Below are 20,980 nucleotides of genomic sequence, written 5' to 3'. Positions count from 1 at the left end.
GCTAGCCATCTGCTCAGGAATTGGAAAGACAATATAAGGTCACTCTTAGATGGAAGAAAAAAAAAAGAAAGAAAAAGGTTTGGGGGTTCCTATGCTTCCCTTTAGCAAAGCAGAGCAGCCCAGTCACCTGGGAACAATGGAGTCAGGTGTCAACCCTCACTTGTCTATGGGTCTGGACAAGCAGGCCGAGGACCACGCAGAACACTGCTCCTGGGAGCAAGGTCTGGGCTTCCAGTGGGTCAGAGCCCAGCAAGCGAGTGTGGCCCCGGGGCTGGCAGGCCTGGGTGACTCAGCAGAGATGCTCCAATCTGCTGACTGCTGCCCCGTGACTCCGATTTCAGCAGCCCTCTCCGGATAAAGAACACTCAGATTCCCTTTGTCTACTCGTTCCCGATGGAAAGGGAGGTCAACCAGATTAGGATGGAGAGGAAAACCTATGGCCAGCTAAAATCCTTCAACCCGAAGAGGCTGTATGACTTTATGGTGAAGTTGGGAGAGAGGGAACCTGACATCTCCATACCAAACCAACATTCCAGCAAGAGCAGGCTGGAAAAATTATTCCAACTCTTAGTCCTGAAGTCGGAGGCTTCTCTCATTTCATTTTCCCAACTCAGCAGGAATAGCCCCGTGGGGCTGGTGGCTCTCTGCCTTCCTGGTGGGGATACGTGGGCAACAGGAAGCTGCTCACTCCAGCTCTCTATGTCTCATCACAGCTAACCCGGGCGCTCCCAGGTGGGCAAAGGGGTGGGGGAGGAAAAGGAGCCTACCTATCGGTTTAATTGGTGCCTGGGAGCCTAAGCGGCTTTTCTCCAGAGGGCAGGCACCACGTGCTTAGATACTGAATGGGGCACATGTGGGGCAGTATGGACCTGAGTCAGTTCAACAGGGCCACAGTACGGTAACAAAACCCCTGTAGCAAGGCCCCAGCTGCCACATAGGGGATTCGAGGGGCAGAGCAAGCCCTCAGGAGCTTTAAAAGGCATTTTGCTTTACTGCAACGGGATTTCAGGTGCAAACTACCAAAAGACAAGGAAAGTCACTCACTCATCCTTTCAAGCAGCACCTACTCATCTCCAAGCAGTGAGGGCAAGCTGCCTATTATCAGCTGACACCAGGTAGAGGCTTCCATCTGCCACCTGCTGTAGCCAGCAAGTTCTTCCTCCTGCCCTGAGCCTGTCCTGGTGGAAACACTCCTCTCATCTAACCCTTGGCTTCCAGCCCCTTCCATCAGGGCCAGCCCTCAGTTCTGATGAAAACTACACCCTCCCCTCAGTGTCTGCCCTTCGGAGAACAAAGCCCTTTGTCCAGGAAATGTCCTGCACCCTCGTCATCTCCTCACACCCACAGATCCCAGTTGGGGCCCCAAGCCACCCTCTCATCTTGGGGCCTTCTCCATTCTCCATCCTCTGAATTCTCTAAGAACTCTTAAGTACCCAAACGTTTACTCGTTCTGGCCTCTCCCACTGTCTCCCTGGGGTCAGCACTCACTGGACCTTCACAATCTCCGTCCCTGTCCCTGTTTCTCCATAGACGGAAGCGACCACAACCGGGAACAACATTGCACTTAAGTGCCTGGGCCCCAGTTGAAGTGCCACTTGGCCACAGGCTTCTGGAGGCATCTCTGCCAGCGGTCCCCTGCCCTCCTGCACAGGGTGCCCACACTCAGCCCCAGGGGCTCTCCCAGCATTTGGCAGCCGAAGGCTCCTCCCTTCTCCCACCCACAAGCCGTTCTCTATAGCTGGAGGAGAGCTCCCTCAGAGACCAGAGTGTAAGTACAGTCCACCTGACTAGCTGCAGAACAGGCTTCTTCCCACCCCCCAACCCCAGGCCGCCCGATGAAATTCTCTCCTTCCATCCACCAGGGGCCTCACCTGTGTGAGCACTGTTTCCCGAAGCCGTGCTGGCGATGAGGTGCTGGGGGCTCTGAGACCCCAGCTGTCTGTGGACTGTGTCAGGCCCCCGGGGTCACAGACCCTGGGCAGCACTGGGCTTGCTGCAGGAAGCCGGGGCCTGCGAGCAGGTGTGCCTGAGCTCCCAGGCTCTGCAGCCGCCATCTCCAGACTGAGGCACAGCCTGGGGATTAGGGGCGGATTGCTCTGGGAGATTTCCCCCTCCCCTGGGGCTCACGGGCTGCTCCTTCCCATCTGGCAGGAGACATGAAGGATCACCGAGCACGGGAGGACCACGATCTGATGAGGTGCCCCTCCCCAAGTCCAGCTGTTCCACTGTGAGTTGTGGATAAGGATGCCCAGGTGTGACAGGCATCAACAAGGAGGGGTAAGGGGGGGTGCCAAGGGGGGATGTGCACGAGGACACATGACATGTGCACCTGCATCCTTCAACCACCCTGAAGACAGGCACTCCACCTTGCCCCTCCCATCTCACAGAAATGCCTCCCATGATCAGAAGCTCCTCTCACAAACAGAGCAGTCTCATGGATTCGGAATGGAAGTGAGCCTCCCAGCCAGCCTTCCAGGATAGGGAGGAGCTCTCCAAAGCCAAGAAGACTGGAGTCTGGAGGGGGGCTCCCTGGCAGATCTAACACAGCCAGTTCCACCCAGAGTCCTCTCCTCCTCCCCATGCTGCCCTGCCCATTGGCTTAAGGCACCATCACTTCCAAGGCAGCTTCTCTACTCCATTAACCTTACCAGGGGAATTCTTCCGCCCTGAGATCCTGTCCCAGAACTCCACTCTCTGCCCTGGACACCACTGGCCACTTCGCTACTAGCTTCTGCTTCCCAGTCTCCACCAGCATTGCCCAGGCAAAAATACTCAAAATAAAACACAGATGGCAAACTCACAGCAGTCTCTACTTCCCTGGACTTCATCTTGACAGTCCCAGCAGGAAATTCTGTGAGTGGCCAGCAGAGGGGGACAGAGGTCCACAGTTGAGGACAATGAGCAGTGAGCAGTGTGACCGGGTGGCCAGCTGAGTCCTGGGGCCTGCTGGGTCTCTCGAATGGCAGCTTCCTACAGCAGAACTGTCGTTCAGAAAGATGTGGATTCTGTACCCACTTGAGCCTGGCGAGGGACTCCGGGCTTAAATACTGAGAGTCGACACACGTCACGTTGACCTGGTAGTCCCAAATTCAAGAAGGTGTGAAGAGATAAGGGCCCAGTGCTATCTCTGGAAGCCAGTGCCAGGGCTTGCAGCCAAAATCACCCAAGATCAGGGGTCCCCATACCCTGGGCTCATGGAAACTACACAAACATTTGTGGTTGGCCGATGATGTGGGGTTTGTGAGCACAGAAGCCTGACAAAGCATATTACATAGGTCCCAATTTCTGGGGCCAGCTCTGACCTATATAGGGCCAGGGAACACTTCTGGCAGTTCCCCTACTTCTGTAAACGATCCCCCTCCTGTGGTACTGGGTCTTGACTTTATGTGTTGGCACCAAGCACTGTTCCTGCATAAGGGTTATTTGTAAATAGGTCTTATGCCCCTGTTAAATGATAAGGAAGGCAGGGATCAGATCTTATGCCTAGCATAAGACAGATCCTCGCTCAATAGTGGTATTGTAGAATGATGAAGTGATCTCTCCTTTAGCTGCCATGAAAGACATGAAAGGCAGTCCATCCATTGCAGTTCTATCTCCGGTAGCAAAAAAGACAGTTTGGTCTTTTCGCACTCAAGATATGCCTTCTCTGCCCGCTTCCTGCTAGGCCCCACCAAGCTCGGATTTTTTTTTGGAGACAGGGTCTCACTCTGTTGCCCAGGCTGGTGTACAGTGGCATGACCACGGCTCACTATAGCCTCAACCTCCCAGGCTTAAGCAGTCTTCCTACCTCAGCCACCTGAGTAGCCAGGACTACTGGTGTGTGTCACCATGTCCAGCTAATTTTTGTAGAGATGGGGTTTCACCATCATGTTCAGGCTGAACCTGAACTCCTGGGTGCAAACCATCTGCTTCCCCCAGCCTCCCAAAGTTCTAGGATTACAGGTGTAAGCCACCATGCCCAGTCCAAGCTAAGATTTTTAACTTTTTGTTATTAAGCAGAGGAACAGAAAGGGAAGGCAGTGACAGCAGGAGACAGGAGGTGGGGAGGGGCTGAGTGAGCTGAGAGCCCTCGGGTTCTCTCTGCATGGTAGGTCTCTCTCTGTGCTTCCTGGGATCAGAAGGGCTCAGAAGCAACAGAAAGAGTTTCCTGCAGGCCACATTGCACCACCAAAATGAACTGGGGAGAGCTGCCCCCAGCACAGGTACCTGGCAGTTCCCTAATGGGAGGTTTTAGCTCTACTCCAAGAGCAACTTACCCATCAGCACAATAACTGAACAGCAGGAAACCAGGGGTTCAGGACTGAACCAATAGTCTGCTACGAGAGAAAAAGCTAACGGGAAACAGGGGGATGTCTGCCAGGCAAGCTAGCAGGAGAGCAAGGCTTTTCTGAGGCTGCTCTTGTCTTTATACATGAGAAGTGTTCCCAAATCTGCCAAGGATGCAGAGCTTCCTGCGGTGGGGGTGGGAACAGAGAACCCAAAGCATGGTGGCATGGGGAGAAAGGCCCTGCACAGCCCTGGGCACAAGACTCACTTCCATGCTAAGTGACCTTGGTCAAGTCACTGTAGGCGCTGAGACTGTTTCCACAAATGTGATGGGAGGAGTATGTAAAGAGAGGGGGTTAAGGTGAATGTGTCTCGCAGGGAGATGTGCCAGAGCTGGGCTCGAGGGGCACCGGAGGAGCCTTTCAGTGGCTCACAGAGTGCCTGGGAGTCAGAAGACCTGGTCTAAATCCTTACCCTGCTGCTCGCTAGCTATGCGGCCTCCACATCCTGTCCGTGCCACTTCACAACTGCAACAGGAGGCCGGAGCAACTACAAAGCAGCAGCCTGGATGAGGCGGACTTAAGGAGTGAGACCAGTGGCATCGGGAGATGGAGGAGAGGGCAAATAAGCCACGCCTTGGAGACTGTGCCGCGAGTCTCACTTCTGGCTCCAGACGGTGCATAGGACCATTATCTCCCAGGGACCTCGTGCAAATGCATGACACTTGGTAAGTTTTATGGAAATAGGTGACTGGTCCTGAAGCTCCCTCACAGTGGGTGTATGTGCACATGCATACACAAACCACAAACCACAGTATTCCAGATAGTACCTGGAAGACTTGGTCTAAAACAGAAAGAGCCAAAGAAGTAGCTGCCACTGGGAGCGAAGTTAAGAGAGTGGCAGGCAGACCTGGGAAAAGCTGCCAAGGGCACAAACGCAGTGGGCTCTGCAGGGACACTGGTCGCAAAGCAGCTTTTCTTTTGCAAAGAAAAGGAGCCGTGGAGTAAGTCGCATCATGGGCACTTCCTGGTCAGTCTTCAACACCTCTGCGCCACCTCCTCTCTGGCCTGGCAGAGATGAAGACCACATCTCAGTGACACAGAGTGATCACTATCAATTCACAGGATGGGCAGCTGAGCTGTGGCAGGGGGTCTCTGGCTTCACCCTTTCCACCCTTCCAAGTTGAGCCTGAGGTGGGGGTGACAGATGGGCTCTTGCCATCTTAGAAGGGTGGACTGGAAGGAAGCCCAGGTCCTGGGCGCAGGCTCTTCTCTGCATGCCTGAAGGTCTCAGCCCTTTTACTTGGTTCCCCTTAGTTTAGTTTTTTCTTCCATTTCCTTCTTCCTCTTCCCTTAATTTTATGCCATGCCCCTTCTTTAATACTGTTTAAATCTTAAGCTTTTTATTTTCTCTTCCTTTGCCTTGTTATTCTTCAGTTCTCTCCCCGCTGCCCTTTGAAAATCATCTTATTTTTCTTTCTTTTTCTTTTAGAGAAAGGGTCTCATTCTTTCCCCTAAGCTGGAGTGCCATGGTATGATCATGGTTCACTGCAGCCTCAAACTCTGGGGCTCAAGCAATCCTCTGCCTGAGCCTCCCAAGTAGCTGGGACTGCAGGTGCATGTCACCACACTCAGCTAATTTTTTTTTTTTTTTTTTTTAAGAGAGACAAGGTCTCACTATGTTGCCCAGGCTGGCCTTGAGCTTCTGGCCTCAAGTGATCCTCCTGCCTTGGCCTCCCAAAGCACTGGGATTACAGGCATGAGCCACTGCACCTGGCCTACTTTGTTTTCTCTTAAAAAATAAAAATCACAAACCACACATTTTTAAGGCTGGGAAAGTAGAGAAGTCACAGGCTTTAGGAGCAAAGAACCACGCTGAAAAGCAGCTAAATTTAGAAGCTTAGAATACAAGGTGAGGCCTTAAAAAATCTCAGGCCCCAAATGTGCTGCGAAAATCTCCCAGTGAGGATTCCTCTTTGAAAGGCTGGCAGCTTCTTTGATGCTCACCAAGCCTGCTTGGAAGTGGAGATTTGGAAAGTGGTCACTATTCAGAGACTCCTTCCCCAAGTATTCACTTTCAGACCCAGCCAGAAGGCGCATCTTCTTAGAAACACACATGACCAAAGAGCCCTGCATCCCCTACCACCCCAGAGAAATGCGGGAAGAAGGATAATATTCTTCAGGGTGAACAGCAGCAACCAAGGCGGGCAGGCTTCCTAAGAGCACGTGGATAGGCACAGCTGTGTGAGCTGGGAAAGCAGACAGATCGGGCCAGAGTGGAGGAAGCTGCAGGCACCCACACTCACATACCAGGCCACCTTTCAGCTGCTCCCAGGGAGGGAACATGTCGTCTCTCCTGCAGGTCCTCTCCCCGTCTAATGCCATAGACACTCCTGTTTAGGGAGCCCTTCTTGGGCACAGACATGAGCCCACTTGTTGGGCAGTGAACAGAACCACTTACCTAAGTCACTTTTAGGCAAATCAAAATCTGTACCAGGCAGGTAGGAAAGACGGATGATTTCATGCCTTTACAATCACTCTCCCTGGAGGAGGCTTTACTGGGAACAGGCCCAAGAGAAAGTGACCGGAAAGGAAGTGGCATCTCCTTTTTGGGCAACTTTTAGGAAGCAGAGCACCCTCTAATGCACCCTATTTGCCAGGAATAATTTGGAATAATTCCTTTCTAAAAGCAGAGCATTGAAACACCAGATTCTGGTGCGCTCCTGCTGACTCAAGGGCTCAGCGTATACCATGAGCTGATGTGACTGAACGAGAAATGTGTGTGAACACATTCGGCAAACTGCAGCATGCTGTTCAGCTGACTGTTGATGCCAGGAAGGCTTTCAAAAGGACATGAGTGGCACCTCTTGGGGGGGGCATGCCCATGAGCCACTGAGCCCCTGAGAAGTCAGTGGACAGGCACAGGGCCCAGATTATATTTGGATCTGAGGCTACCTTCTCAGGCAATGAAGAAACTTTATATGATGAAGTTAATGTTACAGAGCACTTGTCTTTCCAGGGCAGGATTCGCCTTTCCACCCGTCCAAAGGAGGCCTCCTGGTCACAGTATCACCTTGGGTCTGATTTAGCTCCTGCTGAGCCTGCTGAATTATTGACTAGCTATGGACACTAGCTGAGCTCTAGGGTCCCAGCGGTGGGTTATCTGGAGAGCTCTAAGGAAGAGGAAAGGGAAAGGAAGAGTGAGAACTCCCAGAATCAGACCTGGAGGGAGATCAAAGAGGACAAGAGCAGCAGGACGCAGGGGGCCTCTCGGTTGGCCTTGGAAAGATCTGGGAAACAGGCTAGGGGTGCAAGAGCATGTCCCTGGACAGAGAAGGGAGGTAGGAGAAGGTTACCGTCCCCAGAAACGACACTCACTTCCCCAACTCCCTGCTGCAGCTCAGGGGAGCTTCTGGTGCCCTAGGAGCCTAGAAAGAATGCAATGGGGTGTGTGCGTTCATTTGTGCTTCTATTTCAGAGCCCTCTGCCCTGTGAGGCATAAAGAGAAAGTCCAAAATGTGCCTATGAAAAGAAGAGGCAGAAGCAGGGATCAGGTTAATGATACTGTATTTCCATTGCCTTATCTGGCACCAGAGGGGACCAGGGTCACGTTTCTCATCTGAGGGATGTGGCAGATCCAGGGAAGAATGTGCTGGGTAGCTGGGGAGACCTGAGCCAACTTCTATGACCCAGCCCACATCACCAGCGCCGGCTCCTCGCCGTCTGGAACCCGATGACAGACAGCTTCTCTTGCTGACTGCTACCAGCCCTGGCATAGGGTTCTGACACCTGAACCCTGCGCATGCCTTCCCCTTGGGCAGCCCTGGCATGTGTCCCAGAGAGCCGAGGCCCAGCACATACATGGCTGTGTCTGCAGACAGAGAGCTTGTCTCCCACAAAGGTTTTGCCTGAGCTTAGAGACAAAGGGGTCAAGAAGGCATGACCTCACATCTTGGCTAGGTAACTTCGAAGTTATCTAATTTTGCCCCCTGTATCCTAGTGATTTCTGTACTCCCAGATGCCAGAGCTAATCTGGAGTATTTTCTTTCTTTCTTTTTTTTTTTTTTTATTTTCTGAGATGGAGTTTTGCTCTTGTTGCCTAGGCTGGAGAGTAATGGCATGATCTTGGCTCACTGCAACCTCCACCTCCCAGGTTCAAGAGATTCTCCTGCCTCAGCCTCCGGAGTAGCTGGGATTACAGGCATGTGCCACCACACCTGGCTAATTTTTGTATTTTTAGTAGAGACAAGGTTTCGCCATGTTGGCCAAGCTGGTCTCGAACTCCTGACCTCATGTGATCCACCTACCTCAGCCTCCCAAAGTGCCGGGATTACAGGTGTGAGCCACCGTGCCTGGCAGATATTTTCAATCTAGAAAGAAAGTCAGTGGGTGTCGGTGGGGAAAAGATGCATAAAGGCTAATTCCAGAAGCCAGTGACCTGCTGGCTGATTCTGTCTGAAAAGTCAAGAGGACGCCACAGCTTATGATCTCTGGTGTCAGCGCTTGAGGTCAGAAACAGAGTCCTCACTTTTGGCTCCTCTCCTAATTGGACATGACCCCTATAAGGCAAAGGGCTTCACCTGAACATGAGGAATTCAAATCAGAGTAAAGGAAGAAACTTCTCGGATCTCCAGGCACAAAAGGATATACAGCTGTGCTGGGACCCCAAGGCCTCTGGAATAGGGGCTTTGAATCACTTGAGACAGGGAGCAGCAATTCATGGCAAATCACACAGCTGCCCTGCCCTGCCCTGGTGAATGGCTCACATCACAGGCATGGCCTTGAAAGGCTCCTATGAGGCTGGTGGTCTGGCTGCCTCTGCCTCTCCCTCTGCCCAAGGGACCTTCCCATGCAGACAGGAAGAGAGAAAGGCAGAAGAGATGAGATGGGGTGGGGGAGGGGAACAGAGGAGGCAGTGGCCCTCCACCGCTCCTGGGTGTGAGGGGCGGCAGGCTGGCAGAGGCTGGAGCATGTACGTGCATGGCTCTGTGACTCAGAAGATAGATGCTTTCGCGTGAACAGGCAGAGTGGCCTGGCTGGGCCCCTTCAGCCTCCCATGCAACTGGGCCTGCAAGCTCAGATACATCAAGGGCCCCCACACCCAGCTGGCTGAGTGGTCATATTTGGAAACCTCTCTCAGCAGAGCCTGCCCCACCCACCTCTGAACCAGCAGACTCCCAGACATAAACAAACCAAGGCCCCTGGTCAGCTGCCAAGATCTGTCTTCTTGGCAAGGTGGGGGGGCCTCACTCACCATCCTTCAGAGGAAACAGGGGTTATTTGTGCTGGGGCAGAGAAGAAATCTTGTTGGATAAATCTGGTATAGGAGTGGACAGACAGCACAGGGCGTTCAGAGTCTGATCTGGTCTAGGTGACCGGCCGAACTCCACTGGCTTCCCTGTCTGGGGCCTAGAGATAACACCTCCATGAGGCCACAGGGAAGCATCCAGTCAGGACGTTGTCATCATTCTGCCCTCCTCACTTCACCTGCAGCACCACTGGGGAGATCCTGGCCCTCTCCTTCTGCCTGCTCTCAAAGCCAGGACCTGTCCTGAGTTCTCCTGCCCCTAGCACTCCAGTCTCCTGAAGCCGTCCAGAAGCCCTCCCAGCTCTGCCCCGTGCTGCTTCTCAGCCACACTGCAGGAGGAGAAGGGGTGAGCACAACACAGTCAGCGGCTGGCTGGCTGGCTGTAAACCCAGCACTCCTGTGCTGCGTCCCCTCCTGACACGCCATGCACAAGCCCGGGGTTAGCTGGGGAGAGGTTCTGAACAAGGGGAGAGGGAACTGATGCCTAATCAAAGCCGGGAGAGATGAGACGAGGGGAATTTAACCCTCTGACCCTACGTTTTCCAGGAACTGTTGTTCAAGAAAAGAAGAAGAGGAAGAAGAGGGTGGGGACCACATCTGTTTTCTGAAGAGCCACGTGGCCCACCTCCATCTCTAGTCTCCAGGGCTTCTGCTTCCCAGAGGTTAAGGCAACACGTGGATGGGGACTCTGCATTCTCTAATCACCTGCCAATGTCCAAGTGCACCCACAATTGATGACAATTTTTTGCCCAAGTGCACCCACAATTGATGTAAGACAGAGAGGAGTTACTTTTCTCTGTGTCACGTACATAGAAGAAAGCAGAATGGTGAGGCTGAGATGACGATTTTTTTTTTTAAATGGAGACAGGATCTCAATCTGTCACCCAGGATGGAGTGCAGTGGTATGATCATGGCTGACTGCAGCTTCAACCTCCTGGGCTCAAGTGATCCTTCCACCCCAGCCTCCCAAGCAGCTGGGACTACATGTGCACACTACCACACCCGGCTACAGGTGCACCACAACATGGTCTTACCGTGTTCCCAGGCCGTTCTCAAACTCCTAGGTTCAAGTAATCCACCCATCTCAGCCTCTCAAAGTACTAGGATTACAGGCAGGAGCGACCACACCCAGCCAGCAGTGTTTTTTTGTTTGTTTGTTTTTAAACAGGGAAATAACTGAAGGCATAACCTCAAAGACAACTAAGTGGATCTAGCAGGAACAACCAACAGCCCAGTACTATCACTCTGGGTCTGGTCTTCTAAAAGCTGCTTCCCTGGACCACGAGCTCCTATCTGTCCCCCGTCACACCCTATTCCCCTTGGGCTGTGAGTCCCCTATTTTCTTGGGGCGGGGCTGGGGTAAGCCTCTCCAGGACAGCTGAGGAACTTTAGCTGCCTCCAGGGTGTTTCAGTAACTCAACCCCGACAGGGCTGCTCTGGTCCAAAAGCCAGCTGGTGAGTTCTAAACAATGGCAAGGGGTGTGGGGAGTGGGGGAGGCTTATGAATTAAAAATAGATGCTAGTAACCGCCAGGGATCTTGCAGAGAGCATGTGGGGCTGTGTTTACTAGGAAGAGAAGAATACCTCCTATTCATGCCCAGAGATCAGGGCAGAACCACTACTCCTTCTCACACCAGCCCAGGGCCTCTGGGTCTGGGGAGTCTGCTGACAGCAGGGTTTGCTGATGGCTGGAAGACCCCTTTCCTCTGTGACAAGGAAGCACCTTTCTCTTCTTAGGACCCCTGGGGCCACACCCATTCCTGGAGAGACAGCTCCCGGTCTGGAATGCTATGTAACTGAAGGGGAAATAGCAACCAAGAGATAAAATCATCCTCCTCGGCTGAGGCAAACCTGCTCTCCATAGACTTTGCATAAAATGGTCCCCAGCCGGATTCAGTGACATCACATCTCAGATGAGTCTTGGGTACAGACTAGGATCCCTTGTTTCCCTGCTGTGACCTAGCTGGGTGCCCTAGGCAAGCAGTCACTTGATTCCTCTAGGCCTTAGTCTATTCATCTGTAAAACAGAGACAACACCTGCTTTGCCAACTTCACAGTATGTCATAAAGATCAACCAGGCCATACATCTAACAAAGCCGAGGGTTCTAAAGAAGGACATAAAATAGTCACAAGAAAACAACTATTTCCCCCATTATCACCCTGAACCTAGGGAACTGTCCCCTCGTCAGGTCACCCAAAGTCTCTGGGTCTGGTCTTCCAAAAGCAGCAAAAAAAGAGTTCTTCCCATCTGGATATCTTGAGCACAGTGAGCCACGTGGCAGAGCCCCACAGAGAAGCTCCCCAGCTAATGAGCCTGCCCCGCTTCCCCCAGACCCCTGCAAACGTCAACACTCCTTCACCAGCTCCCCACAGTGCCCACCACCCATACCAACATCTTCCCCCTTCTCAGGTGGTCTTCATGGGAGCCCTAGGCCACCAAAGACGAAAGGTTCACGTTTTCCCTCCTCATAAAATAGCTGCATACCAGAGACTCTTGCTTGACAGGATTTTTCTAATTTGATTTTTAAAATGTATTCATTGACTCACCCATGAGAGGTGGGCCTGGCTGCCTCTACACGCAGAGTGCCTGCTCAGTGAGGGCTGAACAACCTGGTTCATTCTGCTGGGCTCCTCCAGCTCTCAATTTCACAAAGCCACGCCACCCTTTTAGCCAAAGCATGCAGAGCTCCTCACTCTGAGAACAGACTTCTCCCCAGTGGAGGCTGGGCTTGCAAATGGTTCAGTCCCATCGTTTTAAATACTATCTATATGCTGACAACTCCCAAATTTATGCCTCTCGCTTGGATCTCTCCCCAGAACTCCAGACTCGTATAGCTGACTGCTTATTTGCCATTTCCACGTGGATGTTTAATAGTCACTCCAAACTGAACGTATCCCAAACCTAGCTCTGATTTCTGCCCCCAACCTCCATCCCTTGCCAGGTACTCATTCCATTTGCATCTTCCTTGACTCAGATAATGGCCATTTCTTCTTTCCGGCTGCCAGGCTGCAAAATCTGTGAGCCACACTGAACTCCTCCCTTTCTGTCATGCCCATATAAAATCATCAGAAACCTTTGTGACTTGATCTTTGAAACCAATCCAGATTCCAGCTACTCTGCCCCACCCCTAGAGTAGTTTAACAGCTTCTGAACCAGATGCCCTGCTCACACCGGGTTCACAGCGCTTTGGGAAGCTGAGGAGGCTGAATCACCTGAGGTCAGGAGTTTGAGACCAGCTTGGCCAACATGGCGAAACCCCATCTCTACTAAAAATACAAAAATTAGCTGAACAAGGTGGTGGGCACCTGTAATCCCAGCTACTCCGAAGGCTGAGGCACGAGAATAGCTTGAACCCAGGAGGTGGAGGTTGCAGTGAGCCAAGATGGGTGACAGAGCAAGACTTCGTCTCAAAAAAAATATTGGGTTAGCTATCTCACAGGATGGCTTTAATGAATTCATGAAACGATGTCTACAAAAGCACTTTCTACACTGGAAAAGTGCAAAACCAAACCTGAGCTGCTATACAGCAGGCACACGGCATACACACAAATGCCTGTTGAATGAATGAACATCCAAACATTTTCAAATGTCAACATGCACATGAACTTGAGAAACAGTCTGTGTTGACAAGAGGACAATTTAAAACCGTGTGTGGAGACAGATCTGCTCTGGTGATCATCTAAGGTAAAAACAACTTTACACCAGCGTTTCCCTCGGAACTTTGATGCTGGAAAACCCACGAGGCCTCACATCGCCCAAAGGTGGAACCGTTTGGTCTTCTATCATGTCTCCTACTCTCACTTCCACTTCAGCCATCTTCTCTTTCATCTGCCCTCCCACCCCACCTTCCAGACTCTTCCTTCCACAACAAGCAAGCTGCCTCCAGGCTTTTCTTGCAGCTCCACTTGCTCTGGAGCCCTCACTCATCGCAGTGACCTTTCCTTGCTCTTTCTCCCTCATTTTGTGCCCCGTGGAGATGGGACCCGTCCTGCACTCAGTGTTGCTTTAGCCCAGCCTCCTTGGAGGTCCCTGCCATTCCACTCTTCTTCCCCAGCCTCCAGTCATCAAAGCCACCTGCTGCCCTCCTTCCTGACCACTGCCCTGGGGGGCATCTCCAGGTCCTGTGGACAGCCCTTCCCACAACCTAACTCTCAGCTCTCACCACTGCAAATTATCTTTCCATTCATTCCTTGTCTGCCATGCTCTATGAGTATATTCTGACCTTTGTCTTCCCCATCCCACCCCCAAGTCGTACACTCCCATGTCCTCTCCTGTCTTTCTCACTCCTCTTTATTCTTAATGCACCTGCTCCCCCACTCCCTCAGTACCCTCATCTCCTTTTCTCCACGCTCAGCCTTCTCCTATCCCCACCTCCTTCTCTGTCAGCCAAGGTTTCAAGGTCCAACCCTTTGAGCATTCTCTGACCCCCAACTCAGTTGTCACCCTTGACCTTTCAACATGCCCTCCCAGCAACCCCCAACCCTGGATTAGCCTGATAATCCTTCAGCTGTGTTCCTACCCTCTGGCCAGGACCACTAGAGAGAAATCAGATCCCAACCGCCAGGGTGCTGCCAGCACAAATTACAAGCCTCTACAACACCAGACAGGTCACCCGTGGGTCTCTGCTCCGAGCCTTGCTCTGCCCCAACCAAAACCTTCACTGTCCTCCTCCAGCCAGTCCGTCCACCTCCCCTACTACTCTCAATAAACAATTGTACCTTTGGTTTCTTCCTCCACAGAAAATAAAAACAAAGTAAGAATTCATTTCTGCCTCGCAGAGGTGACTCTTGTGACCAAGAATGAGGCTGAATTCTGGATCTCACACCCTCTCACCTGCTCATTGACATCGCCCCAATGAGAATTCCCCTTCCTCACTGCTGTCTTCAATCTCTCCCTAATAGGGCCCTCTCCAGCCACATGGAAGTGTACTCGGGTGCTTCCCAACTTAAAAAAGCCAGCAAAAACCAGACTGCCTCCACCTGATGCCCTCCCTCTTTACAGCCAAGCTACACACCTGACTCCACTTCCACCATCTCCTTAATCCACCGAAACTGGCTTCAGTCCCGGTTCCCAATGGCAGCCACTGCTTGCTACTGCCTGTGCACATTTCCAAACCCAGATGTGACCTGCCCCTTCTACGCATTTCACTCTGATTACTTCCTCCTTCTTCAAGTTCATTTTCATTTTGCTCTGCTGCAAGTTCACTTCCACACATCTGACTCCTCTCTTGCAGGCTCCTGGTGCTTGGCCTGTCACTTACATGCAGTTGGATCTGTCCATGGCCTCCTTCCCATTCAACACATCCTCCTTTGAAGATCTCACCCACACCCATGATTTCAACCTCAGTGCCAGCTCCCAGAGCACTGGCCCTAGCCCAGGCCCCTACTCCACAGACCCAACTGCCAGCTGGTCCTCCCTAGCTGGACAGCTCCCAAAGGCACTTGCAACTCAACAGGTCTAAAACTGAACTCATCACCCTCCCACAAAACATGCTCCTTCTCCTGTGATTCCTCAACTAGAGAATTCCCCCATTTCTAAAGCCACTAAGCCCATAACCTTAGAATCATCCTCTACACTTCCCTTTCCTCTGTCTCCTATTTGCTTTCTCACCCACTACTTCTGACTTTCACTCCCAAAGATTTTCTGCACATGGCGCCTTCTTTCCATCCACACTGCTGCAGCCTAGACTACTGCACTAGCTCCAAAACCTCCTTGATTCCAGTCCTGTGATCCCTTCCCAATCTACTTTTTTTTTTTTTGAGATGAGTCTCACTCTGTCTCTCAGGCTAGAGTGCAGTGACGTGATCTTGACTCACTGCAACCTCTGCCTCCCGGGTTCAAGTGATGCTCCTGCCTCAGCCTCCCAAGTAGCTGGGAGTACAGGCACCTACCACCACGCCTGGCTAATTTTCGTACTTTTAGTAGAGACGGGGTTTTACCATGTTGGCCAGGGTGATCTGGAACTCCTGCCCTCAAGTGATCCACCCGCCTCGGCCTCCCAAAGTGCTGGGATTACAGGCGTGAGCCACCACACCTGGCCCCAATCTACTCTTTGTATTGAGATCCAGAGGGATCTCATCCTGCCAGTTTCCTGCCTAGCACCCTTTGATAGCTTCACACTATTCCCAGACTCAACATGGCAAGGCCTTTTGTGATATGGCCTCTGCCTACCTGTCAAACCCCAAAAGTGCTAGATGCTCTGGCTACAATGAACCTCTAGTAGTCCCCAGCACCAGATTGAGGGCTTACTATGCCCTCCCTTCCCCCAACCCTCTCCCAGTTCTTCCCTGGCTAAATTATTCAGCTCAACAGTTTCGTTTCCTCCAGCAGGTCTCTGCCAGCTCCCTGGTCCCTCCTCGAGTCCCCTCTCCCTTGAAGCTCCTACAGCAGCTCTCATCTCTGTCCATTCACCCACTCGTCCCCCTCTAGAGTAAGCTCCACAAGACGGCAACACTGGCTTGTTCATTCTTGTAGCACAAAGTCAGGATTCAACAGATACTTCTTGCATGAATAAAAGAACGAATATATAAATTCATGAAGTGCCAAACTAGCTTTTCTCCTTCCCAAACCACCCTTCATGGACTCCCTATCTTCTTTGGTTGGTGGCAGTAGTAAAAATGATACTACACCAGGCTCTACTCCAAGTATTTTACATAAATTAACTCATCTAGTCTTACAACTGTCCTATTATTACCCCCATTTTCAATTGGTCAAACAGGCACAAAGAGGTTAACTGAGTGAGCAGCAGACACAGGGTTGGTTCCAGCCTGTGTATTAAACTACTATACCTAATGCCTCTTGATAGCACATTTAAGGAAAACAAGTCAACATTAATATCAGTATGAACAAACTGCAATTTTGAAAAACAAAGCCCTAAGGAAACAAAAACTAGCCATTCTGGGAATCATTCTTGTTTTTGGCCTAGTCATATCTGACTCCTTTAACCAAGGCAGACAACTCTGCAGGGAGTAGGGTGTCATATCTGCCAGGCAGGGCCCCCAGCTCAGCTCCCCAGGTCTCCAGACCCCTCAGCAGACGGCCCTTGTGTCTGAGTCTCCCCCTACTCCAGAAGGCCCACCTCACCTTGTCCCCGATGCCTTCAGCCTCCTCAGCCAGCAGGTACACGTTGCTGCCGTCGGCCAGCAGCAGAGCAGTGTCGGTGGTGGAGGAAGAGCGGGGACGGCACTGGTGCTGGTGCAGGATGGCGGCCAGGCTGCTGTCCTGGGGGGCCTTGCGCAGCAGGTGAGGGCTGCCACGCTGGGGCTCCAGGGAGCTACTCTTGGTGCGCCGGCTGCTGCTCCCGCTGCCACCGCTCCCACTGCTGCTGTGCAGGCTGGCACCCCGCTTGATGGAGGGCCGGGAGCGGATCTGCTGCAGCACGCGGTTGAAGGCGGTGGGCCGGGCAGGCAGATCGTGCAGGGACATGGCATAGGAGACGCGGTGCATCTCCGGAGAGCGCTCCTTCTCATCTGGGGAGTCATGGTCGGACATGCCCTGCTGCTGCTGCTGCTGCTGCTGCTGCTGCTGGGAATCCTGAGATGTCTGGTGCTCCCTTTCCCGAGACCGGCGGCGGCTGTGGAACAGGTGCTTCAGACCGTGGCCAAACATGGAGCCCTCTGACAGCTGCTGGATTTTCTTAAAGGGGAGAGATGAAGAACCCTGGTGAGTGGAAAGCTCTTGATTGCCCAGTCAGTTGGGGGTGAGGGTGAAGGGTCTGTCCTTGGTAGACTGGCATAGCTAATGCAGCCATCTGAATCTGGAAGATCCCCATGGATGGCCTGTCATGCCTAAAACATCAGTTTGCGAAAAGGTGGCAACCCAGACCCATCCTTTCATTCCCAAAGAGATGTGCCCCCATGGTTTTCCACCAGACATTCCTAATCAAAGTGTGGGTTGTGAGTTTCTACGAGTGATGTTCTCAGGGCTTCAGTCTGGGCCTAGTGGCACACAGAGCACTTTGCTGATGGGGTTGTATCCCTCTAGATTGATCCCCCTGCCCCCAGTCCTTCCCTCCTTCCAGGCTAGACATCCCTTCAAGCTGTACTAGCTCTTTCGGGCCACCAAGCATCAATTTCCAAAGATCCCTAATTCCAGCACTCCTCTAGGAGAATCAGGGTCATACAATCAGGTTATACTGTTGCAGCAGACACTGCTAATTGCCTACCCAATATCTATTTCTCTTTCTTTCTTACCAACCAAACTGCAAGGACTTAACGCACCTTGCTAAAAATTCCTGCTTCATCAGACTCCCTTGCAGCTAGGAGTAGCCACCTGACACAGTTTGGGCCAATGAAAAGCAGCAAGGTGAGAGTTTCTGGGAACACTCTGGTTTCCTGAAAAAGACACTGGCCCTTCCTACTACACCTTCCCATCTGGAATGCAGAGATGCAGTGGCCATTCTGCAACCACAAGGTGACATGGTTGACAATGAAGGCCTGCAACCAGATGGTGGAGCCCAAGGGACAGGCCTGGGAACTTGAAGGTCTGTGGAGCCACCAAACCAGTTGTGAACACCTATCCTGGGATTCTTGTTGCATGAAATAAACCCATCTTTGTCTACACAACTCTAGTATGATTTTCTGTTATTTGCAGCCAATTTCATTCCTGATATAGTTGGCAATGCAATAAACTTTACTTCTATGAGCAAACCTTGTGACACAGTCAGTAATATGACCAATTCTTTAGGACACACATCAGAACAAGCTATCCAAATGAGTGTCTTTCCTCTTAAACCCAAAGCATAGACGCCCTGCAACCCAAACCCTGGCCACAGCCTTTCTTCTTAGCCCTGCCACTGAGATTCTCCAGCTGCTTTTCCGGCAAGAGTTCTCACAAAAGGCCAGCTGGATGGCCTGCCAGGGCAAGCAACTGTGGTATAATTCCAGACAGCTGCTTCTGTCAGGGGATGGCTTATCTGGCCAGGCTGAGCCCTCTATGAGAGCTTTGGAGCCATTGGGAGGAGGAATGAGACTTGGAGGACCAGGAGACACCTCACACTCTGCAGCTCTTTAGAGGAAAACTCAGAACTCAGCCATTTGGGACTTAATGAGCCATGCAGGATTTCCTGTGAGGAACAACCCACAATCCTACCAGGCAACCTAAGTCATTTAAAAAATGTTCCAAAAAATTACACAGACTGGATTTGCTGTTTCTTTCCCCCCCACCCTGCCACGCTGAAATAAACTTACAGAGCAGAAAATCTAGACCATACAGAAACCAAGAAAAAGCAACCTTATAGCTTCTGAATTAGCTGACCCCACTCTTAGGTTACTTTGCAACTCAGCCTTGACTGTGTACAGATGGCTGCACTTACAGCTGGATACAAATAACTATACTATCATGTATTTGTCTAAAATTTTAGGATTTTCATTTTTCACCTCATCTGAGCATCCCCAGAATCCTCAAAGTAGGAGAGGCCCTCACACTACCCATTGTACAGACCAGATACATTACATAACCACAATTCACCATGAACTAATGGTTTTTGTTTTAAAGGAGCTTTGTATCCTGCATTATCCCATTTGATTTTCCTAAATAGTAACAAAAGCAACAATTGTAACATCTCCATTTAGAGATGAGGAAATTAAGGCTATCACTATTCCTTCTTGAGAACCGAACTCTGGGGCAGCCCTGGAGATGTTAGGTTACACAATGCCAGGTTTTCCCACAGGGGTTGCCATCCCCTCTGGGCCCGCTTGAGGCAGGGCCACAGGGCTCACTTGAATCTGTGCTGGAGAGAACCAAGATGTCAGCTCTGCCAGGGACTTGGAATGGGCCAGGTCCTGCAGCCTCCAGACCAGGGACACGCCAGGACACCTCCCTCTTCCCTTAGCCCCAAGCTGATGTGAGACCTCCCTCCAGGCACTGTGATGGGCCAGCTGGCTCTGGCATTTGCCCAGCTGCCTCTGCCAAATCATCACATTCCATGTTACAAATTGTCTTTCTAGCATTCTATTCCAGGTCCTTTCCTCTTCTCCCTCCATTCCTAAACTGGCTTCTCCAGCACTGAGGATCCACTCAGGCAGAAAGGGTTTCCCTTTTAAAGACTTCAGCAGAGGTCCTAGAGTTCTGAGGCATTTTCTCTCCCATATCCTGGGAGTCCAGTGGAGGTGCAGGGGAGAGCTAAAGCAGCCACTAACATCTGCCATATTGCCTTGGAGCCTAAAGTCCTTGGCCAATTTACTTTTAAAATTTATATGGCCGGGCGTGGTGGCTCACACCTGTAATCCTAGCACTTTGGGAGGCCGAGGTGGGTGGATCATCTGAGGTCAGGAGTTCAAGACCAGCCTGGCCATCATGGTGAAACCTCAACTTTGAAAAAAAAAAAAAAAAAGAAATTGAAAAAATAAAAAATAAAAAAAATTTATACAACAGCATTTTGCAAAGTGCTTTCCGATTTATACTGTCATTCTAATCTGATACTAACCTAATCCCAGGAGCTAGGAATGTGAGACATCACAGCATCAGCCTCTCCATTTTGCAGATGAAGAAATAGAGGACCAGCATAGCTAAGTAGCTCATCTAAGCCACACAGAGGAGCTCCCAACTTCTAGTCAAATTTACCTACATGGGCTCATACACTGATTTCAAGACTAAGGTAGATAGGGTATTTGCATGCATCCCAGAACAGTATCAAAGGCAGGAGCACAAAAATGGCTGGGTCAAGGGTTGTTAGGTCCTCTGAACTGCAGCTGTGGATCTGCCCATCCCATGCTATAGGGCAAGCCCCTCAACTATAAAGTCTTTATTTCTCACCTCCCCGAGCTGTTCTGCAGGTGAAGGAAACCTGGGGAAAGTGAGCAGGAGACCCCAGGACCTCTGCCCCAGCAGATGGAGGAGTCTATTAAAGTCTATGGCAGGCAGGAGGGAAAGAACCAAAAAGGAGTCAAAGAACGTGTGCGGAGAGGAGATTGCTCCAAATGAAGGGGGTTTTCCTCACTTGTAAGGAGCGAGGCAGGAACAGCAAAGTGACGCATGGGCTGGGCCGCTTCTGCATGTGGGTGTCAGGGAGGAGATGGTTAAGGAGTTTTGACATAACATGGTAAGTGTTAAAAAAAAAAAATAAACAAAAAAAAAAAAAAAAAAAAAAGCTGAGCACATACACATACCCAGCTACAAGTTTCAGAAGTGAGGAAAACCATGGTGACTAGCTTAAGGGAACTTAGCCGCCAACGCAGCAATGCACCACCTGCTCTGACAACAGGTTCCAGCTCCTAAAATGTCACTTGCTTTTCCACATTGACTTTTGCTTTTCCCTGGCTGCCAGAAACCATTTTGGTAGCCAAATGAAGCCATGTATTAGAGAGCTGAGAAGCTTCAGAGTTAGAGGTGGAACACAAACAGGGCTTTTTTTTTTTTTTTTGAGACGGAGTTTCGCTCTTGTTACCCAGGATGGAGTGCAATGGC

The 20,980-nt window shown here is 51.3% G+C and overlaps 1 protein-coding gene across 7 annotated transcripts in view; it reads right to left on the bottom strand.

Moving 5' to 3' along the window:
- TMCC2 (transmembrane and coiled-coil domain family 2) overlaps positions 1 to 20,980 on the bottom strand; it is a 46,470-nt gene that overhangs the window by 14,085 nt on the left and 11,405 nt on the right. For 3 of the 7 annotated variants that reach the window (XM_032288947.1, XM_032288950.1, XM_032288949.1), the window contains one exon: positions 16,658 to 17,209. In XM_032288947.1, coding sequence (XP_032144838.1) covers positions 16,658 to 17,209 — 552 coding nt within the window. Of the gene's footprint in view, positions 1 to 1,871; positions 2,333 to 2,801; positions 3,312 to 12,120; positions 12,706 to 16,657; positions 17,210 to 20,980 lie in introns of those variants that run through there. The other 4 variants (XM_032288955.1, XM_032288954.1, XM_032288953.1 and 1 more) reach the window with 4 other exon arrangements.

Source organism: Sapajus apella, unplaced genomic scaffold, assembly GCF_009761245.1.
Source record: "Sapajus apella isolate SASKATOON/1434 unplaced genomic scaffold, GSC_monkey_1.0 scaffold22, whole genome shotgun sequence".
Classification (NCBI taxonomy): Eukaryota; Metazoa; Chordata; class Mammalia; order Primates; family Cebidae; genus Sapajus; species Sapajus apella.
This window is presented reverse-complemented; position numbering and strand designations above follow the sequence as displayed.